General features: G+C 53.9%; 2 protein-coding genes across 2 annotated transcripts in view; one reads left to right on the top strand and one right to left on the bottom strand.

Moving 5' to 3' along the window:
- Positions 1–1,482: 1,482 nt before the first annotated feature.
- LOC133358296 (SH3 and cysteine-rich domain-containing protein-like) lies at positions 1,483–17,304 on the bottom strand. The gene is made up of 10 exons (XM_061576541.1): positions 16,848–17,304; positions 15,807–15,901; positions 14,268–14,334; positions 11,813–11,910; positions 10,937–11,015; positions 9,394–9,440; positions 7,117–7,211; positions 5,237–5,288; positions 2,301–2,438; positions 1,483–1,638 (listed from the first exon to the last, which is right to left on the bottom strand). Exons 1-10 carry the CDS (start codon positions 17,062–17,064, stop codon positions 1,540–1,542), a joined length of 987 nt encoding a protein of 328 aa, XP_061432525.1. The 5' UTR covers positions 17,065–17,304; the 3' UTR covers positions 1,483–1,539.
- The window catches only part of LOC133358241 (SH3 and cysteine-rich domain-containing protein 3-like), a 32,162-nt gene continuing 24,317 nt past the window's right edge, over positions 17,063–24,907 (top strand). Inside the window, exon 1 of the mRNA XM_061576484.1 lies at positions 17,063–17,143. Coding sequence (XP_061432468.1) covers positions 17,063–17,143 — 81 coding nt within the window. The remainder of the gene's footprint in view (positions 17,144–24,907) is intronic.

Here is a 24,907-nt window from a genome sequence, read left to right as displayed (position 1 = left end):
ACTCAATCGGCGCGTGAGTCGCTGCGTTATTCCTTCACTTGCTTCAGGCGGCCGCTGCGGGTTCGAGGAGCCGAACTCAAAATCGGGAAAAAGGTTAGGAAAGGGGGGGGGGAGGGGACGGTCCCACCTGATGACGGAGACTTGTGTTGCCTCCGAAACGTCGTGATTTATCATTTTATTTTATTCCTATTATTACTTTTATTAATTTTAGTTACATTTTTTACCTACGTGACTTTACCGAAAAAACCTTATAGTTTTTAACCCCCAAAAAAACTCTTATGGATATTAACGCATGATATGTGCGTGTGTGTGTGTAGAGTTTAGCGCGCTGCGCTACGAATCTGGCGACCAGGGTTCGATTCTCGCTCACGGCCACCAACATTTATATTATTTTTTATTTTTTACCTACGTGATTTTACCGAAAAAAAAATAAAACTAAGAGTATGGGGGAAGGGGCAGTTTGACTCATCATCTCTCCATTGGTCGATACACCAACAACAGCAACAGCAAAGCGAGAACCACTCTGTGGGGAGTCATCAGTTGGTTGTTCCACGGAGGGACTGGCACCCGCCAGAGGAACGTGGAATTTGCACACCGGCGGAGCGTCTTCCCCTCGTTCGCTTGAGTCGGGAGCCCCCCCCCCCCCCGTGACTGATAAAAGCGCAGCCCTGCAATTGCCTTCTCACAGCCACTGCTGACAGAAGGGTCTCTATCCAGAGGGCGCCCGAGAGAGCCCCTGTATTTGGCCTACTCTTCCACGCTGCGCAGACGTCTTGGAGGAGTCGCGAGTAACCCACACTCCCTCTGAGAATGAAAACTCATTTCTTTACAAGTGCTTTTGTTGTGTGTGCGGTCTGTTGCCCCCTCCCCCCACCCGCACCTCCAATTAGCACGGTCGGCTACGTACGGCGCGAACGAAGTTGATGCCTTGGTGTTTGAACATCTTAATCGCCCCGTGCCATTGCCAGCGAAGGTGTAAAGGCAAGAGGCGCCGTCAACGCTGTTCGTCTACCGTAGTGCGGGAGGGGGGGTAGGAGGGGAAATTAAAAAAAAACACACAAACCCCGCGCCACCTGAGCCGCGCTGAGCCGGCAAAGTTCAAATGTCAAGAGCTCAAGGGGCCGGCGTGAGTCTCGCTTGCTCGAGTGATGGGCTTGGGGCAACCTCTGCAACAAGGGAGCGAGCGAACGCGCCACCGACGGGCCGCGCCACGGCGGTCACGTGACAGCCAGAGCCCTCGGCACGGTTCGAATGTGGCAGTGGAAAAAAAGAGAGCCCCCCCCCCCACCCCAGAAGTCATCGTCGACGAAAGTAAATTTTATATTTTTAAAAAGAAACAAATCAAAAACCCACCTATCCTCTGGCGAACACTTTCGTCCGCTCTAGTTTTGTTCACGACCTTGACGCGCGACCGTGCAGGTTTTGCGTGACCTTGTCTGCGTTAACCCCCCACCACCACCGCCCACCACCGCCCACCACCGCCCACCACCACCGCCCACCACCACCACCACCACCCCGTGTCCCGTTGTGGTGGCGCCGTTAGATCTGCTCGAGGAAGTCGCCGGGAACCAGGCCCTTCTTCCTGCCACTCGTCACGGCCAGGAAGCCGTTGCTGCCTCCGCCCTTCTCCACGCAGATCTGCGGAAAAGTTACAGCGCGGGGGGGGGGGGGGTTAACGGGTGTGCCAGGCTAGGTGCAGCAGGTCATGGCACAGACCCAGGTGCCACGGGTTAACTGATGTGCGAGGCTAGGTGCAGCAGGTCACGGGGCAGACCCAGGTAATACGGGTTAACGGGTGTGCCAGGCTAGGTGCAGCAGGCCACGGCACAGATGCAGGTGCTACGGGTTCACGGATGTGCCAGGCTAGGTGCAGCAGGTCACGGGGCAGACCCAGGTAATACGGGTTAACGGGTGTGCCAGGCTAGGTGCAGCAGGCCACGGCACAGATGCAGGTGCTACGGGTTCACGGATGTGCCAGGCTAGGTGCAGCAGGTCACGGGACAGACCCAGGTGCTACGGGTTAACTGATGTGCCAGGCTAGGTGCAGCAAGTCACGGGACAGACCCAGGTGCTACGGGTTAACGGATGTGCCAGGCTAGGTGCAGCAGGTCACGGGACAGACCCAGGTGTTACGGGTTAACTGATGTGCCAGGCTTGGTGCAGCAAGTCACGGGGCAGATGCAGGTGCCACGGGTTAACTGATGTGCCAGGCTAGGTGCAGCAGGTCACGGGACAGACGCAGGCAAAGATCCCCCGTATAGCCTTGCTAGACTGTTGGGGCAAGTGCTGTTAGCCCTCACCTGGTCCTGCTTGAGCGTGATCTGGCCCAGGTAGCGGTTGCCCACGAATGTGCGCACGCAGCGAAACACACGCTCCGTCGTGCGGATCTTCAGCGTGAAGTTGGCGGGGAAGTAGCCGACTCGCTCGCCGATCTTGCCCTGCGCGGCACGCGGCATCAGGCAAAGCGGCATCGGGTGGCACCCATCATGGCACGTGGCATCACGCAAACAGCAGCGGTCGCGCAAAAATTGTGCGGCACAGCACCACGGAGTATCGCAGCGGTCACACGGATGTTAACTACCTCGCCTGGTCTACAGGAGGTCGTGGATTCGAACCCGACCCTGACGCCTGCTGCTGTATATTTGGAGTCTGCGTGTCTCTCTCTCTGTGGTGAGATGTTAACTGCCTCGCCTGGTCTACAGGAGGTCGTGGATTCTAACCCGACCCTGACGCCTGCTGCTGTATATTCGGAGTCTGCGTGTCTCTCTCTCCGTGGTGAGATGTTAACTGCTTCGCCTGGTCTACAGGAGGTCGTGGATTCGAACCCGACCCTGACGCCTGCTGCTGTATATTTAGAGTCTGCGTGTCTCTCTCTCCGTGGTGAGATGTTAACTGCCTCGCCTGGTCTACAGGAGGTCGTGGATTCGAACCCGACCCTGACGCCTGCTGCTGTATATTCAGAGTCTGTGTGTCTCTCTCTCCGTGGTGAGATGTTAACTGCTTCGCCTGGTCTACAGGAGGTCGTGGATTCGAACCCGACCCTGACGCCTGCTGCTGTATATATTTGGAGTTTTGCGTGCCTCTCTCTCCCCGCGGTTGCATGGATTTTCCCCGGGTCCTCCGGTTTTTCCCTCCGCATTTTTAATTGACGTCGCGCGTTTTGAGTTATTTGGCTGCTATGAATGTCCACTTGATAAACCACTTCGTCCAACTATCATTTGTGGTAGCCAGGTCGCTTCTGCAAACGAGCTACATAGCTCAGTGGGCCTTACCTGGTCCAATAAACTAAAAAAAACTGTTTCTAAGTTGAGTTTTTGTGCATACCAATTATTTTCAAAGTGTATCCGTAGGCTAAAAGCAAGAGACAGAGTCAGAAAATGCAAACTAATTCATCCTTCGATCAAATTAGCACCCAGGATTATTATTATTATTCGACCGCTGTTATTATTTTTCCTGCGCTTGTGTGCCCGGGAAAGCCGAGTCACCGAGCCTCAATCTACATTGTCTTGTGATTGTTATTGTTTGACTTGCATCCCACTGGGATTTTTGCACACAGCGTTGAAATGAGGTGGTCTTTTTTTGGAAGACTTTGCTGTTTTTTCCAGGATCTTTTCTGTTTGCGCGTAAGTCACTTTCAGATGTTTCTTGTTCACGTTTTTGTTTTGTTGCCTCCGAAACGTCGTGATTTTTATTGTTTTATTTGTATTAATTTCATTTTTCACCTACGTGACTTTACCGAAAGAACTAAGAGTATGAATCCTTGCAGTCACGAAAGCTTCAAATCTAGAATGAAAGGAGTGTCCTGCGCAGTTTTTTTCAGTAGGGGGCGGTGATTGCTACGCCATCAACATGACATTCGAACATGCGCGCACAAAGACAAAGATCCCCCGTATAGCCTTACCAGACTGTAGGGGCAAGTGCTGTTAACGAGCACCTATAAAGGCGGCACGGCACACGAGGGGGTGGGTGGCCAACAACACCACGCCCGACCGCCTTTGTCTCCCCAGTGGCGATGTTTAGACATCGCACCAGGTACTCATTTGAGGCCGAGTCGACCTAGGGGAGGCCCAGGACCAGTTCAGATAATCGTCACCGGTGTTGGTGGCCGTGAGCGAGAATCGAACCCTGGTCGCCAGGTTCGTAGCGCAGCGTAGCGCCAAACTCTACACAAACTATAACTAAACTTGTTAATTTTACAAGGTAATGCCCACTGACCTGTTAGGATATTTTTCAGAAGCGACCTGGCCAGCACAGATGATAGCTCAACGAAGTGGCTTATCACTTCGAGTGGAAATGTACAGTAGACAAATGCTTTAAACGCAAATTTCTAAATGTGGAGAGAAAAAAAAACAACGGAGGACCCGGAGGGAAATCTATGCGACCACGGAGAGAGAGAGAGACACGCAAACTTCAAATATACAGCAGCAGTTGTCAGGGTCCGGGTCGAACCCACGACCTCCTGTATACCAGGCGAGGTAGTTAACATCTCCTAGCCACCGTGATACTGATGAGACAGAAAGAGACACGCGAACTCCAAATATACAGCAGGCGTTAGGGTCGGGGTCGAACCCACGACCTCCTGTATACCAGGCGAGGTAGTTAACATCTCACCACAAAGAGAGAGAGAGACATGCAAATTCCAAATATACAGGAGGCGTTAGGGTCGGGATTGAACCCACGACCTCCTGTAGACCAGGCGAGGTAGTTAACATCTCATAGCCACCGTGATGATGAGATGCATACTCCAAATATACAGCAGGCACCACCATAGCGCCCCAGTCGGCCAAATGCCCTCTACAGAGCTCCATCATTCATTCAGAGCATTGATCCTGTTAATACTGGTAGGAACCTCCTGGTTACACCAGCCCACAGGGGATTATTGTGTCCGTCCGTCCGTCCGTCGTGCAGGGAGGGGCTGGGTGGGGACGGAGGGGCTGGGTGGGGAGGGTGGGGAGGGGCTGGGTGGTGAGGGGAAGGTGGGGAGGGGCTGGGTGGGGAGGGTAGGGCTGGGTGGGGGTTGGGGGGGGTGGGGCTGGGTGGGGAGGGGCTGGTCACCCCGTGGTGCCCTTATGAAACTCAACGTTTAACCTACGGGCTTATGCCCGCCCTCACAGTCGGGCATATTTGCAGAATACAGCACGCCGCCGTTGACCCTGGCCATTGACCGAGCAACCCAACGTGTTCCTACCAGCTCCCTCCGCAGGAGGAATGTGTTAGCAAAAATGAGCGAACTCACCTTCCACCACTCTTCGTTGGAGTCATCAGTGACCTGTAGCCGGTCCCCAGGGCTGAGGGCACAGAGGGTTAAGTAGCGTCATCTTAGCAGCTCGCTGTCACACGCCGCTCGTGTCTTTTTTTCTAATAAAAAAAATTATATTTAAAGATACTTTTTTTAAAAACACGCTTTAAAGAAATGCACCGTACTTGTAATGGCAGAACTTCACGACTCCAGGAAGTGGCCCCGCAGCTTGCCATAACGTAAGGGGCCGTGGTGATTTACAGCCAACGTGAGTATGTGGGTCTCTGTGTGAGTCTATGGGTCTCTGAGTGAGTCTGTGGGTCTCTGTGTGAGTCTATGGGTCTCTGAGTGAGTCTGTGGGTCTCTGTGTGAGTCTATGGGTCTCTGAGTGAGTCTGTGGGTCTCTGTGTGAGTCTATGGGTCTCTGAGTGAGTCTGTGGGTCTCTGTGTGAGTCTATGGGTCTCTGAGTGAGTCTGTGGGTCTCTGTGTGAGTCTATGGGTCTCTGAGTGAGTCTGTGGGTCTCTGTGTGAGTCTATTGGTCTCTGAGTGAGTCTGTGGGTCTCTGTGTGAGTCTATGGGTCTCTGAGTGAGTCTGTGGGTCTCTGTGTGAGTCTATGGGTCTCTGAGTGAGTCTGTGGGTCTCTGTGTGAGTCTATTGGTCTCTGAGTGAGTCTGTGGGTCTCTGTGTGAGTCTATGGGTCTCTGTGTGCGTCTATGGGTCTCTGTGTGAGTCTATGGGTCTCTGCGTGAGTCTGTGGGTCTCTGTGTGAGTCTATTGGTCTCTGAGTGAGTCTGTGGGTCTCTGTGTGAGTCTATGGGTCTCTGTGTGCGTCTATGGGTCTCTGTGTGAGTCTATGGGTCTCTGCGTGAGTCTGTGGGTCTCTGTGTGAGTCTACGGGTCTCTGCGTGAGTCTGTGGGTCTCTGTGTGAGTCTATGGGTCTCTGAGTGAGTCTGTGGGTCTCTGTGTGAGTCTATGGGTCTCTGAGTGAGTCTGTGGGTCTCTGTGTGAGTCTATGGGTCTCTGAGTGAGTCTGTGGGTATCTGTGTGAGTCTATGGGTCTCTGTGTGCATCTATGGGTCTCTGTGTGAGTCTATGGGTCTCTGCGTGAGTCTGTGGGTCTCTGTGTGAGTCTACGGGTCTCTGCGTGAGTCTGTGGGTCTCTGTGTGAGTCTATGGGTCTCTGTGTGCGTCTATGGGTCTCTGTGTGAGTCTATGGGTCTCTGTGTGAGTCCATGGATCGCTGCGTGAGTCTATAGGTCTCCGTGTAAGTCTATAGATCTCTGTGAGTCTATGGGTCCCTGTGTGAGTCTATGGGTCTCTGTGTGAGTCTATGGGTCCCTGTGTGAGTCTATGAGTCCCTGTGTGAGTCTATAGGTATCTGTGTGAGTCTATGGGTCCCTGTGTGAGTCTATAGGTCTCTGTGTGAGTCTATGGGTCTCTGTGTGAGTCTATAGGTCTCTGTGTGAGTCTATGGGTCTTTGTGTGAGTCTATCGGTCTCTGTGTGAGTCTATGGGTCCCTGTGTGAGTCTATAGGTCTCTGTGTGAGTCTATGGGTCCCTGTGTGAGTCTATAGGTCTCTGCGTGAGTCTATGGGTCCCTGTGTGAGTCTATGCGTCCCTGTGTGAGTCTATAGGTCTCTGTGTGAGTCTATAGGTCTCTGTGTGAGTCTATGGGTCTCTGTGTGAGTCTATAGGTCTCTGTGTGAGTCTATGGGTCTCTGTGTGAGTCTATGGGTCCCTGCGTGAGTCTATAGGTCTCTCCGTGCGAATCATTTAGCGACCGCGCTGACACCATCAAATCACTCCTACCCTCAATGGGCCTTCGCGACGCAGCACACAGATGGACGGGAGGCCGGGAGGGTCGCGCACTCACTGAAGGTCGAGGTCGTCCTTCTCCTGCGACTGGAAGCGGTAGAGGGCCACGTAGGTGAAGGCCGAGGTCACCGTGTCCTTGCCCGGCTTCTTGCCCTGACACAGACGGAGGGGGCGGGAGGGTGAGCGATGCTCGACAAATATTCCATGGACTCGCGCACGCGCACACTGACCCATAGACTCACACACATAGACTCACACACACACTGACCCATAGACTCACACACACACTGACCCATAGACTCACACACACACACACTGACCCATAGACTCACACACACACTGACCCATAGACTCACACACATAGACTCACACACACACTGACCCATAGACTCACACACACCACTGACCCATAGACTCACACACACACTGACCCATAGACTCACACACACACACTGACCCATAGACTCAACACACACACTGACCCATAGACTCACACACATAGACTCACACACACACTGACCCATAGACTCACACCCATAGACAAACACGCACACTGACCCATAGACTCACACACATAGACTCACACACACACCCATGGACTCACACCCATAGACTCACACACACACCCATAGACTCACACACACACACTGACCCATAGACTCACACACATAGACTCACACACACACTGACCCATAGACTCACACACATAGACTCACACACACACTGACCCATAGACTCACACACATAGACTAACACACACTGACCCATAGACTCACACACATAGACTCACACACACACTGACCCATAGACTCACACACATAGACTCACACACACACTGACCCATAGACTCACACCCATAGACTCACACACACTGACCCATAGACTCACACACATAGACTCACACACACACTGACCCATAGACTCACACCCATAGACTCACACACACACTGACCCATAGACTCACACCCATAGACTCACACACACACTGAACCATAGACTCACACACACACACCCATAGACTCACACACACTGACCCATAGACTCACACACACATTGACCCATAGATTAACACACAGACTCACACACACACACTGACCCATAGACTCACACACACACAGACTCATAGACTAACACACTGACCCATAGACTCACACACACACCCATAGACTCACACACACACACCCATAGACTCACACACAGACACTGACCCATAGACTCACACACATAGACTCACACACACACTGACCCATAGACTCACACACACACACACACACCCATAGACTCACGCAAACACCCACATAGACTCACACACACTGACCCATAGACTCACACACACACACTGACCCATAGACTAACACACACACCCATAGACTCACACACACACAGAACCATAGACTCACACACACACAATGACCCATAGACTCACACACACACAGACCCATAGACTCACACACACACCCATAGACTCACACACACACACATAGACTCACACACACACTGACCCATAGACTCACACACACACACACCCATAGACTCACGCAAACACCCACATAGACTCACACACACTGACCCATAGACTCACACACACACACTGACCCATAGACTCATACACACACAGACCCATAGACTCACACACACACACATAGACTCACACACACACACATAGACTCACACACACAGACCCATAGACTCACACACACACATAGACTCACACACACACACATAGACTCACACACACTGACCCATAGACTCACACACACACACTGACACATAGACTCACACACCCACACACTCACACAGAGACCCACAGACTCACACAGAGACCCATAGACTCACACAGAGGCCCAGAGACTCACACAGAGACCCATAGACTCACACAGAGACCCATAGACTTACACAGAGACCCATAGACTCACACAGAGACCCACACACTCACACAGAGACCCACAGACTCACACAGAGACGAGAATGAAAGCAAATGGGGGGTGAACTTAACTCAAAAGTGGGACGTTACAAGAGGATTACAACAGCAACACCACCCCCAGATAAAGACAAAGATCCCCCGTGTAGCCTTAACAGACTGTTGGGGCAAGTGCTGTTAGCGAGCACCTATGAAGGCCGGCACGGCACACGAGGGGGTGGGTGGCCAGCACCACGCCCGACCGCCTTTGTCTTCCCAGTGGCGATGTTTACACACCGCACCAGGCACTGCCCCCCCTTCACCGGGAAGCGCCAGAGGGGGGGGGGAATGGGGGGTACCACGTGGCACTGCCCCCCCCCCTTTCACCGGGAAGCGCCAGAGGGGGGGGGGGTAGTACCACGTGTCCGTCGTTACCTTTGTCTCGTCCGAGTTCTGCTCCATGTTTTCGGCGTTCTCGAACACTGCGGACGAACGCAGAGGTAGGTGAGACGCCGGGGGGGGGTGGGGGGGGGGGTCTTGCGTTTGACGCCCACGGGCAGATGGACAGGGCACGGCGTGACAGAGAGAGAACTCCCTCCCCACCACCCACCCACACACTCACTCACCCACACACACACTCACCCACACACACTCACCCACCCACACACACTCGCCCACACACTCACCCACCCACACACACACTCACCCACACACACACTCACTCACCCACACACACACTCACCCACACACACTCACCCACCCACACACACTCGCCCACACACTCACCCACCCACACACACACTCACCCACACACACACTCACCCACACACACTCACCCACCCACACACACTCGCCCACACACTCACTCACCCACACACTCACTCACCCACACACACACTCACCCACCCACACACTCACCCACACACACTCGCCCACACACTCACCCACCCACACACACACTCACCCACCCACACACTCACCCACACATCCACACACCCACTCACCCACACACACACTCACCCACTCACCCACCCACCCACACACACACCCACCCACTCACACACACTCACACACCCACCCACACACACACCCACACACCCACACACACACTCACCCACCCACACACCCACACACCCACTCACCCACCCACCCACACACTCACACACCCACCCACACACCACTACCCCACCGACCCACACACCCACCCACACATCCACCACCCCACCCACCCATCCCACCCACACACTCACCCACCCACACACCCACAACCCCACCCACACACACTCACTCACCCACCCACCCACTCACCCACACACACACACACACCCACCCACTCACCCACTCACCCACCCATACACTCACCCACCCACCCCCACACCCACTCACCCACACACTCACCCACCCACACACTCACCCACCCACCCCCACACCCACCCACACACTCACCCACCCACCCCCACACCCACCCAAACACACTCACTCACCCACTCACCCACCCACCCACACACCCACACACCCACCCACTCACCCACCCACCCACTCACCCACCCACCCACACACTCACCCACCCCCACACCCACCCACACACTCTCAGGGGTCACCCGAGGTCTCCGGGTCAGGAGAGTCGCACCAAACGTTGGAGGCCGTCCATAAATGACGTCACGCGATTTTTGACGATTTTTTACCCGCCCCCCTCATCACACGGCGTCACAAAAAGTCAGACCCCCCCCCTCAAATATGACGTCAGAAAGCCCTGCCCCCCCCCCCCCATCAGGGTCGGGATCGAACCCACGACCTCCTGTATACCAGGCGAGGTAGTTTACATCTCCTAGCCACCGTGATGATGATGATGAGAGAGACACGCAAACTCCAATATACAGCAGCAGGCGTCAGGGTCGGGATCGAACCCACGACCTCCTATAGTTAACATCTCCTAGTGACGCTTACGAGGTCAGGTTTTTCGCAAAGTGACGCCTACCTTCATCGTTTTCATTTTCGTTCTCCAAGTATTCACTCTCCACGTCGTTGTCTTGCGATGTCTCCGAAGTTTGTCCTCCCTTGACGACAACAACAACAACAAAACCCCACAACAAACCCAGTAAGACTCACAATATACATTGACCCCCTCCCTCTAGCCTGCGAGCATGATTGGCCCACAGGTGACAACATCACATTAACACCCAGGGGCGGTTTCTTCATTAGGGCGATTGGGCGACGCACCACCAATGTCATTCAACCACAGAGTCATGCTAGCCGTCACTGCAGCCTCTGGATATAGTCCAATCAGCGTCATGTCACGTTCTGTGGAGTACCGCCTCTTTTTGGGCGATTTCACTCCGGCTGAGAATCGCCCCGAGTGGCACCATAGACTTACATTCAAAGATTTTTTTTTCGAACGGGGACGCTGCAATGCATTCTCTATGGCTTCCGGGAGGGCTCGCCCTAACGTGCTTATGTCATCATATGTAAGCACGTTTCATCCAACAATATAATTTGTCGCAACTCTTAGCGAAACGACGGATTCTGGGCCTGGGAGACGCGACCGAGAAAGGTGGATGTGCGACGTCCACCTTCTTACAGTGATAGGTTTTTACCCTTTGAACTGGTACAAAACTGACACCTTTATACAAGGGATCATGTTTGCAATAACCACAACACAAGCAGTCAAAAGGACAGTGCATATTATTATCATCATCAGAGTTGTTTATTTTTGTTTGCATTTTGACTGCTCGTGTTGTGGTTATTGCAAACATGATGCCTTGTATAAAGGTGTCAGTTTTTGTACCAGTTGAAAGGGTTAAAAACCTATCACTATATTTCGCCACTGGTAAAGGAGGTGTCTCATAGTGTCCACCTTCTTGTCGTCCTCGTCGCCCTTGCCCTTGTTGCGGTGCGACAGGGAGTTGCCGATGCGCAGAGTCTCGTAGTCCGGGTCCACCTTGTCGTCGATGACTGCGGGGGGAGGGGGAGGGGGTTGTGGATGAGTAGTGTCCACCATGGGTAGTGTCCACTATGGGTAGTGTCCACCCTGGGTAGTGTCCACTATGGGCAGTATCCACCATGGGTAGTGTCCACCCTGATAACTTATAAGGTGGAGTTGCAGCGCGGTGGTTAGCACACGGCACCGCGATGGTGAGATGTTAACTACCTCGCCTGGTCAACAGGAGATCGTAGGTTCAATCCCAGCCCTGACGCCTGCTGCTGTATATGTGGAGTTTGCGTGTCTCTCTCCGTGGTGAGATGTTAACTACCTCGCCTGGTCTACAGGAGGCCGTGGGTTCGACCCCGAGGCTGACGCCTGCTGCTGTATATTTGGAGTTTGCGTGTCTCTCTCCGCGGTGAGATGTTAACTACCTCGCCTGGTATACAGGAGGTCGTGGGTTCGACCCCGAGGCTGACGCCTGCTGCTGTATATTTGGAGTTTGCGTGTCTCTCTCCCCGTGGTCGCGTGGATTTTTCTCCTGGTCCTCCGGTTTTCCCCTCCACATTTAGAATCGACATCGCGCGTGTAGAGCATGTGGCTGCTGCTATAGATTTCCACGGGATAAGCAACTTTCGTATTCTTGGTTCTTTCGGTAAAGTGACGTAATAGATAAATAATAATAAAAATATTTAAAACATTTTTTTTATTATTTCCCTTCTACGTGACTTTACCGAAAGAACCAAGAATATGAATCCCTGCAGTCACGAAAGCTTTAAATAAAAAATGCCACTTTCGGTTCAACTATCATTTGTGGTGGCCAGGTCGCTTCTGAAAAAGACAAATCTACATCGCTTAGTGGGACCTTACCTGGTCAAATAAAAAAAAATTGTCAACAAAAAAAAGATGTCAACAAAAAAAAATTTGTCAACCAAAAAAATTGTCAACTAAAAAAAATGTGTCAACAAAAAAAATTTGTCAACAAAAAAAATTTGTCAAAAAAAATTGTCAACCAAAAGAAATGTCAACTAAAAAAAATGTGTCAACAAAAAAAATTGTCAACAAAAAAAAATTGTCAACCAAAAAAAATTGTCAACAAAAAAAATGTCAACAAAAAAAATTGTAAAAAAAAAAATTTGTCAACCAAAAAAAATTTGTCAACAAAAAAAAACTTAGTCAACAAAAAAAATTTGTCAACAAAAAAAAATTGTTACCAAAAAAAATTTGTCAACAAAAAAATTTGTCAACAAAAAAAATTTGTCAACAAAAAAAAAATTGTCAACTAAAAAAACGTGCTTAATTTTAGTACCACGAACCAGCCGCCACCCAAGTTCGATCCCTGGCCAACGGCTAACAAACATCGGTGGCTATCGACGCATCGCCCGGATGACCTTTTACACAAATGTCGAGAGGCCTTCATCCAGCAGCGGATCGACCATGGCTATTAACGAAGCTGCCTCGCTGCTACTGATGGTGATGATGATGGTGGTGGAGTGAGGGAATGCGGCCGTGGTGTCGCCCAGATGGGCCAACCCTCACGGGCTAAAACTGAAATGCCTCTCATGAATTATGAGCAAAGCGACGCAAACTTGAGCTGTGGCCTCGGTGGGCACTGACACCCCCCTGATGGGGTAGAGCGGCGGCTAAAAGTGGCCGCTTGCTGACAAAACTCTCCCGTTCGATTTAGCCTCCTACCCCCGTGTGTTAGTGTGAGTGTGTGTGTTAGGGAGTGTGTGTGTGTTAGTGAGTATGTGTGTGAGTGTGTGAGTGTGTGTAAATGTGTGTTAGTGAGTGTGTGTGTGAGTGAGTGTGTGAGTGTAAGTGTGTGTTAGTGAGTGTGTGTGAGTCAGTGTGAGTGAGTGAGTGTGTGACTGAGTGCGTGAGTGTGTGTGAGTGTGTGTGTGAGTGTGTGAGTGTGTGTAAATGTGTGTTAGTGAGTGTGTGTGTGAGTGTGTGAGTGTGTGTTAGTGAGTGTGTGTGTGTGAGTGAGTGTGTGAGTGTGTGAGTGTGTGTGAGTGTGTGAGTGAGTGAGTGTGTGAGTGTGAGTGTGTGTTAGTGAGTGTGTGTGAGTGAGTGTGAGTGAGTGAGTTTGTTAGTGAGTGTGAGTGTGTGTGTAAGTGTGTGTGAGTGTAAGTGTGTGTGAGTGAGTGTGTGAGTGTAAATGTGTGTTAGTGAGTGTGTGGTCGACTCAGCCTCAAATGAGTACCTGGTGCTGTGTGTAAAAAAACATCGCCACTGGGGAGACAAAGGCGGCCGGGAGTGGTTGCTGGCCACCCACCCCCCTCGTATACCGTGCTGGCGTTCTTAGGTGCTACTCGCTAACGGCACTTGCCCTAACAGTCTAGTAAGGCTATGCGGGGGATCTTTGTCTTTGTGTGCGTGCGCGTACCGATGGGTAATACTCCGTGCTGCTTGAACACCAGCGGCGTGCTGAAATGCCTCTTGAATCCACGTGGCTAGAACAACAACAACAACAGCAACAACAGCAACAAGAGCGTGATGATCGTCATCATCATCATCATCCTAAGGGGAGATCACGGCCGAACGGGTTCGTAAATAATGATACAGCTCCCAACCCTCGCTCTACGCGTTAGCAGTACTCGTAGTAGATGCGTTCCAAAAAATATTCGTGAGCGGTTTTAGAACTCGGGACTGGCTTTGTTTACCGCAAAAGTTTTTCTAATTTTTGTGTGCAGTGGAATCAACAGCTCGGTGATTTTTTTTACTTATTCTTCACCTCACAAGTGAATTCGATTAACAGTTATTTCGGGGTAAGGGGCCGTCCATAAATGACGTCACGCACCTAGAGGGGGAGGGGGTCAGACATTTGTGACGATGTGTGACGAGGGGGGGGTTGAGAAATGTGACGTCACACCAAAATGCGCAACTTTAAATAAATATAGACAACACGTTCTACTTAATTAAATATACTTATTAATAAATGTTTTCTCCTACAACATCAGAGTTCAGCGGCACATTAAATACGCACTACAATGACAATAGTTTAAAGCGATTTGAAGGATGTTTTATTTTTTGGGGGGGGGCAGAGCTTTGTAACGTCATATTTAAGGGGGGGGGCCTGACTTTTTGTGACGCCGTGTCACGAGGGGGGGGGGGGTCAAAAATCGTCTAAAATCGCGTGACGTCATTTATGGACGGCCCCTGAACGGTAGTTTTCGTGGAACGGACGGGACTGCTTGTATGATCGTCGTCGTGGCAGCTGCCGTTGCCTTCACTGTGAAGTTGAAAGCGACGAGTGCCCTGCCACAGTTCCGATCCGTGCCGTCTCTTACCAATTCTAGATTTGAAGCTTTTGAATCTTCGGCCGTTGCCGATCATTGCTACAACTCGGTGGGCTCTCATGAAATTGTCTTTTCCGAGACCAAGGTTCTCTGCAAACCTCCTGGCTACCATCAAAGGTTTGTACACGAAGCCATACAAATATACAAACACAGACATAATTTCAACCGTGATGACGGTTACAAACTGAGTAATCATTGGAAAGATGTGATTAACCATGCAAAAAAGATTTAACTACACTTATTTGGCCAATCTTATTTGACAGATAACTATTACAAGTTTACCATGTTTAGTTGTTGTCTCCTTGTCACAGGTTGAGTCACAACCCGTACCTCTCCATAACGAAGGCTCACCCTCTTAAGCCTCACCTTACCATATGAATAAAAAGTGTGCTGTACTTGCCCCCCGCCCCTCTCCAACCATTATATAACGGAGTGGTAGCTCCTGCAATCTCTCATTTACTTGATACAGCTGTCGTGGCTGTGACGGTTCCACCTAAAGACGGAAGCTTGTGTTGCCTCCGAAACGTCGTGATTTTGATTTTGTATTTTAGTATACTTTTATTAATTTTAATGTTTTACCTACGTGACTTTACCGAAAAAACCTAAGAATATATACCGTCTCTTACCACTTTGCCGAAGCATTCCTTGGAGTTCTCCATGCACTTGTGGTGGATGTTGATCCGGCACAGTTTGCATCGCAACCCGTACTTTGCGATCTCACCTTGTGGGATAGCAGCAGCAGCAACAACAACAGTGGTGTAATAATGATTGTTATCAATATTATACATTTGAAGCTTTCGTGACTGCAAGGATTCATATTCTTAGGTTTTTTAGGTAAAGTCACGTAGGTAAAACATTGAAATTCTAATAATTTTTTTACCTACGTGACTTTACCGAAAAAACCTAAGAATCTGTTATCAATATTAACACGAACTATTTTTTTTATATTACAAGGTAAGAGCCCACTAAAGCTGTACAGTATAGCACTTTTTCAGAAGCGACCTGCCCATATCAAATGATAGCTCAAACGAAGTGGATTATCATCATCACGTGGACATTTATAAGTAGCCAAATACTCTAAACACGTGATGTCCGTTTTCAGTGTGGAGGGAAAAACCGGAGGATCCAGAGAGAAAATCCACGAGACCACGAGGAGAGAGAGACACTCAAACTCCCAAGTATACAGCAGCAGGCGTCAGGGTCGGGATCGAACCCACGACCTCCTGCACACCAGGCGAAGTAGTTAACATATCCTAGCCACCGTGATGATGATGAGAGAAAGAGAGACATCGCAAACTCCAAATATACAGCAGCAGGCGCCAGGGTCGGGATCGAACCCATGACCTCCTGCACACCAGGCGAGGTAGTTAACATCTCCTCGCCACCGTGATGATGATGAGAGACATCGCAAACTCCAAATATACAGCAACAGGAGGGCGTGGATCGAACCCACGACCTCCTGTAGACCAGGCAAGGTAGTCAACATCTCGCCACTGCGGCGTTCCAACAATGTGGCCTTAAAAAAAAACCAAAAAGATATATAATAGGTGACGATCCGGACAATAGCCCTTGTTCGTGGCGAGCGAGTTAACATTTCCCTGCCACCGCAGGAGACAATTTGAGCGACACGTTCGCGGCGGTTCACGAAGCTCAAGAGCCGAGCGAACCTTCGTTTGTCTTGCCCACGACCATGTGGTGGCAGATGTCGCAGAACGTCGGCTTCTTGAAGAAGTGGTCGACGAATCGGTGAGCGGGGCCCAACGCCGCGGCCGCCGCCGCCGCCGCGGCCGCCCTGCCGGCGGCTCCTGCCCTCGTGGCCGACACGGAGCGGCCTTCCCCGTTGGGCTCCAGGGCGGCCCCTTGACCCCAGTCGGCCTGGTGCATGGCGGGGACGGGGCCTCCGAGAACACGCGAAGTCGTCTCAGATGTCGCTGCCGCCGCCTTCGCCGCCTTCGACGCCTTGGTGCGTTCCCAGCGAGGAGCCGCAAGGAGCAACCTACTGAGCCGCCGCAGCTTGGGGGTTGGCGGTGGTGGTTGTGGTGGTTGGTTGGTGGTGGAGGTGGCGGAGGTGGTGGAGGTGGTGGTGGTTGGTGGTGGTGGTGGTGGAGGTGGTGGTTGGTGGTGGTGGTGGAGGTGGTTGGTGGAGGTGGCGGAGGTGGTTGGTGGTGGTGGAGGTGGTTGGTGGTGGTGGTGGGTGGTGGTGGTGGTTGGTGGTTGGTGGTTGGTGGTGGTGGTGGTGGTGGTGGAGGTGGTGGTTGGTGGTGGTGGTGGAGGTGGTTGGTGGAGGTGGCGGAGGTGGTTGGTGGTGGTGGAGGTGGTTGGTGGCGGTGGTGGTGGTGGTGGTGGTTGGTGGTTGGTGGTTGGTGGTGGTGGTGGTGGAGGTGGTGGTGGAGGTGGTGGTGGTGGTGGTTGGTGGAGGTGGTGGTTGGTGGTGGAGGTGGTGGAGGTGGTGGTTGGTGGTGGTGGTGGTGGTTGGTGGTTGGTGGTGGTAGTGGTGTTGGTGGTTGGTTGGTGGTGGTGGTGGTGGAGGTGGTGGTGGAGGTGGTGGTTGGTGGTGGAGGTTGGTGGTGGTGAAGGTGGTTGTTGGTGGTAGTTGGTGGTGGAGGTGGAGGTTGGTGGTGGTGAAGGTGGTTGGTGGTGGTGGTTGGTGGTGGTGGTTGGTGGTTGGTGGTGGAGGTTGTGGTTGGTGGTGGTGAAGGTGGTTGTTGGTGGTGGTTGGTGGTTGGTGGTGGTGGTTGGTGGTGGGTGGTGGTGGTGGTTGGTGGTGGTTGGTGGTGGTGGAGGTGGTGGTGGTTGGTGGTTGGTGGTGGAGGTGGTGGTGGTGGAGGTGGAGGTGGTGGTGGAGCGAGAGAAGAGAGGACGAGACAGGAGAATCGAGGGTCAGAACGACGCTGGAGAATGATTCTGTTGTGCCGCTCGTGGTGGCAGCAGCGAGTGGGTTCGTAGCCAGTCGCGTAACGAGCATGGGGGCAGCCAGGGGGTGCATTGCCCCCCCCCCCTCCTGGTGGGCAAAGCTACGAGTTGGGGCCCCCCTAACCAACCAACCATAATGATATATGTTTTTAACAACAGACATGATTCCTTGCAAAAAAGGTTTCTGTTTTAACATCTAAACACCTGTTTTATTTTAGGCTTTTTCGGTAAAGTCACGTAGGTAAAAAATTGAAATTAATAAAAGTAAAATAAAAATAAAATAAAAATCACGACGTTTCGGAGGCAACACAAGCGTCCGTCTTCAGGTGGAACCGTCACAGCACGATAGCTGTATCAAGTGAGAGAAATTCCAAGAACACAGTATTTGTATATATACTGGTTGAGGGTGGGAGGAGCCAAGGTAGGCCATGAATATTATTTTTGTGAGGTTCGGTGCGGCTGAAGCACGCTGTTCGGAATGAGCCTTTGTTGTGTAAACTAGGTGCGGATGATGTAAAGGTGCGTGTAAAAGGGACTGAGCCTATTGTTATGTAGAGGCGATGCGGCTGAAATCGCTGCCAGGAAATGAGTCTTTGTTGTGTAGAATGGTTGACTGAGCCTATTGTTATGTAGAGGTGGTGCGGCTGTTTTATTGCTAGAAAGGGTCAAATCTATTTTTATAAATAAATAAATAACCACGCACTCACCCAGTCTCAGGGCGCTTCGACTCTCATTGGCGAGGAGCTGTCACGTGGGGGGGGGGGGGCACGCCCAATCGGATTTGAGGGCGGAGAACATTCGAATCGGATTGGTCGAGAGGGTCGGTTGAGAGACCCGTCGTGAGAAACGAATGTGATTGGTGGAGAGTCAGGCGCCGCGTGGCGAGACGGAAAACTATAGTATTAGTAGTAAAAGTAGCTAGTAGTACATATGTAGTAGCTACTACAGGTGTAGTAGTAGCTACTACATGTAAAGTAGCTACGTGCCCCGCACTTTCAAGGGCCCCGCGCTGAATGCTTGCAAGCTAGCAATTCCGCTATGAGACATCTCCTTTACCAGTGGCAAAATATAGTGATAGGTTTTTACCCTTTCAACTGGTACAAAAAACTGACACCTTTATACAAGGCATCATGTTTGCAATAACCACAACACAAGCAGTCAAAATGCAAACAAAATGAAACAACTCTGATGATAATGATATGCACTGTCCTTGAAGTTGATTAGTCTACACCCGAGACAGCTTTTCTTAGAGCCTAGTCTCCTTTGGTGTTGGACCAGATGACGCCCAAAGGGGGACAACTCAAAAATAGCGCACTATCAGACTATTGAGAGCTCGGGGTAAGCATTTACACTATGAGACCTTCTTTACCAGTGGCAAAATATAGTAATAGGTTTTTACCCTTTCAACTGGTACAAAAAACTGACACCTTTATACAAGGCATCATGTTTGCAACAACCACAACACAAGCAGTCAAAATGCAAACAAAAGTAAACAACTCTGATAATGATAATGTTTTTTGAGTTGTACGCCTTTTGGCGTCATCTGGTCCAACACCATGTGAGACTAGGCTCTAATAAAAGCTGTCTCGGGTGTGGACCAATCAACTTCAAGGACAGTGCATATCATTATCAGAGTTGTTTCTTTTTGTTTGCATTTTGACTGCTTGTGTTGTGGTTATTGCAAACATGATGCCTTGTATAAAGGTGTCAGTTTTTGTACCAGTTGAAAGGGTAAAAACCTATTACTATCAATTCCGGTTCAGTGATTCTGCATTTGCTCTGTTACTATAGTACTATACCGCCTTTAACTTTTAGGACCGGCTCAAGACACTCGTCACCTGGCGTTGGTGGCCGTGAGCGGGAATCGAACTCGGCTCACCGGGGTTCGTAGCGCTAACCACGACACTACCGCTAACCCCACAAACTACTTTACACACACACACGCGCGCGCACGCATATCTAAACATATCTACGGTGTCTCCTTACCAACAGATATTTCCCCCATTTTAATTTTCGTTGTTGCTGTACACTGTGTGTGTGTCAATGCAGACACGTGTCAAAGGTGGTAGCGGCGGCGGGGGGGATGGGGGCGGGGTTACATGGCACGGGATCCGCATCTCGCCGCATTTTTTCCACTGCCGGCAGAAATGCGCACCGTGGCACCGCCAAAGACAAAGGTCACCCGTGTAGCCTCGGCAGACTGTTGGGGCAAGTGCTGCTAGCGAGCAAGCAACCTATGAAGGCCGGCACGGCGCACGAGGGAGCTTGGGTGGCCAGCACCACGCATGCTCGGCCGCCTTTGTCTCCCGATGCTCAACGCACCGCACCGGGTACTCATTTGAGACCGAGTCGACCCAGGGGGAGGCCCCGGGACCGGTTCAGATGCTCGTCACCGGGTGTTGGCCGTGAGCGGGAATCGAACTCGGCTGGCCGGGCTTTCGTAGCGCGGCGTAGCGCTGACCACTACATTACCGCTCCCCGTTCCACAGCACCACCAGCAGCTGTTGTCGGTGTGATGATACTCGGGGCAGGTGGCGGGGGGTCTGTAACGATATGCGGGGCATCTCTTAAAGCCTCTCAGTGTCGGAAACACCAACGCCTCCCCCACGGTTCTGGATGCGCGCAGCTCAGCACTCAACACTCGGCAACAATATGAGCTCGGCTCGCATCGAGAGGAAGGGAGTTGTTGCCGTTGTTGTTGTTGGCACACACAACGCCACGCTTGGCGTGCCGTGCCCTGCGTGTGGGCCAACAACGATCACTCGCGTGGCCACCACCGCCACCACCACTACCACCGCCACCGCCACCGCCACTGCCACCACCGCCACCACCACCATCGCCACCACCACCACTACCACCGCCACCACCACCATCGCCACCACCGCCACCACCACCACCGCCACCACCACCACCGCCACCACCACTGACACAGCCACCACCGCCACCACCGCCACCACCGCCACCACCAGTACCACCGCCACCACCACCATCGCCACCACCGCCACCACCACCACCGCCACCACCACCACCGCCACCACCACTGACACAGCCACCACCGCCATCACCGCCACAACCACCACCGCCATCACCGCCACTACCACCGCCACCTCCACCACCGCCACCACCGCCACCACCACCATCGCCACCACCGCCACCACCGCCACCACCGCCACCACCACCATCGCCACCACCGCCACCACAGCTACCACCGCCACCACCGCCACCGCCACCACCGCCACCACCACTACCACCGCCACCACCACCATCGCCACCACCGCCACCACCACCACCGCCACCACCACCACCGCCACCACCACTGACACAGCCACCACCGCCACCACCGCCACCACCATCACCGCCACCACCACCACTACCACCGCCACCTCCACCACCGCCACCACCGCCACCACCACCATCGCCACCACCGCCACCACCACCACCACCGCCACCGCCACCATCGCCACCACCACCGCTACCACCGCCACCACCACCGCCACCACCGCCACCGCCACCACCGCCACCGCCACCACCACCATCGCCACCACCGCCACCACCACCACCGCCACCACCACCACCGCCACCACCACTGACACAGCCACCACCCGCCACCACCGCCACCACCACCACCGCCACCACCACCACTACCACCGCCACCTCCACCACCGCCACCACCGCCACCACCACCATCGCCACCACCGCCACCACCACCACCGCCACCCCCACCACCGCCACCACCACTGACACAGCCACCACCGCCACCACCGCCACCACCACCATCGCCACCACCGCCACCACCACCACCACCGCCACCACCACCATCGCCACCACCGCCACCACCGCTACCACCGCCACCACCACCGCCACCACCGCCACCGCCACCACCGCCACCACCACTACCACCGCCACCACCACCATTGCCACCACCGCCACCACCACCACCGCCACCACCACCACCGCCACCACCACTGACACAGCCACCACCGCCACCACCGCCACCACCACCACCGCCGCCACCACCACTACCACCGCCACCACCGCCACCACCACTGACACAGCCACCACCGCCACCACCGCCACCACCACCACCGCCACCACCACCACTACCACCGCCACCTCCACCACCGCCACCACCGCCACCACCACCATCGCCACCACCGCCACCACCACCACCGCCACCCCCCACCACCGCCACCACCACTGACACAGCCACCACCGCCACCACCGCCACCACCACCATCGCCACCACCGCCACCACCACCACCACCACCGCCACCACCACCATCGCCACCACCGCCACCACCGCTACCACCGCCACCACCACCGCCACCACCGCCACCGCCACCACCGCCACCACCACTACCACCGCCACCACCACCATCGCCACCACCGCCACCGCCACCACCACCACCGCCACCACCACTGACACAGCCACCACCGCCACCACCGCCACCACCACCACCGCCACCACCACCACTACCACCGCCACCACCGCCACCACCACTGACACAGCCACCACCGCCACCACCGCCACCACCACCACCGCCACCACCACCACTACCACCGCCACCTCCACCACCGCCACCACCGCCACCACCACCATCGCCACCACCGCCACCACCACCACCGCCACCCCCACCACCGCCACCACCACTGACACAGCCACCACCGCCACCACCGCCACCACCACCATCGCCACCACCGCCCCACCACCACCCGCCACCACCACCATCGCCACCACCGCCACCACCGCTACCACCGCCACCACCACCGCCACCACCGCCACCGCCACCACCGCCACCACCACTACCACCGCCACCACCACCATCGCCACCACCGCCACCACCACCACCGCCACCACCACCACCGCCACCACCACTGACACAGCCACCACCGCCACCACCGCCACCACCACCACCGCCACCACCACCACTACCACCGCCACCTCCACCACCGCCACCACCGCCACCACCACCATCGCCACCACCGCCACCACCACCACCGCCACCCCCACCACCGCCACCACCACTGACACAGCCACCACCGCCACCACCGCCACCACCACCATCGCCACCACCGCCACCACCACCACCACCGCCACCACCACCATCGCCACCACCGCCACCACCGCTACCACCGCCACCACCACCGCCACCACCGCCACCGCCACCACCGCCACCACCACTACCACCGCCACCACCACCATCGCCATCACCGCCACCACCACCACCGCCACCACCACCACCGCCACCACCACTGACACAGCCACCACCGCCACCACCGCCACCACCACCACCGCCACCACCACCACTACCACCGCCACCACCGCCACCACCACTGACACAGCCACCACCGCCACCACCGCCACCACCACCACCGCCACCACCACCACTACCACCGCCACCTCCACCACCGCCACCACCGCCACCACCACCATCGCCACCACCGCCACCACCACCACCGCCACCCCCACCACCGCCACCACCACTGACACAGCCACCACCGCCACCACCGCCACCACCACCATCGCCACCACCGCCACCACCACCACCACCGCCACCACCACCATCGCCACCACCGCCACCACCGCCACCGCCACCACCGCCACCACCACTACCACCGCCACCACCACCATCGCCACCACCGCCACCACCACCACCGCCACCACCACCACCGCCACCACCACTGACACAGCCACCACCGCCACCACCGCCACCACCGCCACCACCACCACTACCACCGCCACCTCCACCACCGCCACCACTGCCACCACCACCATCGCCACCACCGCCACCCCCACCACCACCGCCCGGCACTCGCGCCCGCCGTCGTTGTCGAACGACGCGCACGTGCTGGCTTCCATTTTTTGAGACGTTAACTACCTCGCCTGGTCTACGGGAGGTCGTGGGTTCGATTCCAAGCCTGACGATGCCTGCAGCTGTCTATTTGGAGTCTGCCGGTCTCTCTCTCTCATAATCACGGTGGCTAAGAGACGTTAACTACCTCGCCTGGTCTACAGGAGGTCGTGGGTTCGATTCCAAGCCTGACGATACCTGCAGCTGTCTATTTTGAGTCTGCCTGTCTCTCTCTCATCATCATCATGGTGGCTAAGAGACGTTAACTACCTCGCCTGGTCTACGGGAGGTCGTGGGTTCGATTCCAAGCCTGACGATATCTGCAGCTGTCTATTTTGAGTCTCTCTCTCTCCTCTTTCCCGCCGTGGTTGCGTGGATTTTTTTGTCTCCAGGTATTTGGATAATTTCGCTGCTGTACATTTCCACATGATGACGACGATGATAGCCCACTTCGTTGAGCTATCATTGGTGATGGCCAGGTCGCTTCTGAAAAAGATCTACACAGCTCGGTGGGTCCTTAACTTGGTGAAATAAAAAAAGTTAAATAGGTCGTTAGCTAAGTGACGGAAAGTTCCAGAAAGGACGGGGAAGTGAATTCAAGGAGCGGAGAGAAAGGGGGTTCGCTTCGCCTGAACTGACATGCTGCCCTGGTGTTGTGACGTGCTGTGCAGACGTCGTAATAAGCTAATAGCTCAGTGGGCTTTACCTGGTAAAAGAACAAAATAACCGTGCCAATTAGTTACGACTTGATTCATCCACCAACCCTCGCTACGTAGCCAGGCGTTGCGTGCAACTCCACTGCGCAATTGGCTTCTCTACTAGCCAATGACTCGTATGTGCGTTGAACTTCTTTCGCGCTACACTACTATACACTACACTATACACTACACTATACACTACACTACACTATACACTACACTATACACTACACTACTATACACTACACTATACACTACACTATA

Source organism: Lethenteron reissneri, chromosome 61 (assembly GCF_015708825.2).
Source record: "Lethenteron reissneri isolate LAM-NWPU_2019-01 chromosome 61, ASM1570882v1, whole genome shotgun sequence".
In the NCBI taxonomy this organism is placed as follows: Eukaryota; Metazoa; Chordata; class Hyperoartia; order Petromyzontiformes; family Petromyzontidae; genus Lethenteron; species Lethenteron reissneri.
This window is presented reverse-complemented; position numbering and strand designations above follow the sequence as displayed.

Bases quoted from the DNA above. Each gene is read 5' to 3' on its own strand.
- LOC133358296 (XM_061576541.1), bottom strand. From the start codon at position 17,064: ATGCACCAGGCCGACTGGGGTCAAGGGGCCGCCCTGGAGCCCAACGGG. The intron at 11,911-14,267 runs GTACGCGCACGC...CTCCCCCCGCAG, and splicing joins GCACGGAGTATTACCCATCG to TCATCGACGACAAGGTGGAC. The intron at 7,212-9,393 runs GTAACGACGGAC...CGTCTGTGTCAG, and splicing joins AGAACTCGGACGAGACAAAG to GGCAAGAAGCCGGGCAAGGA.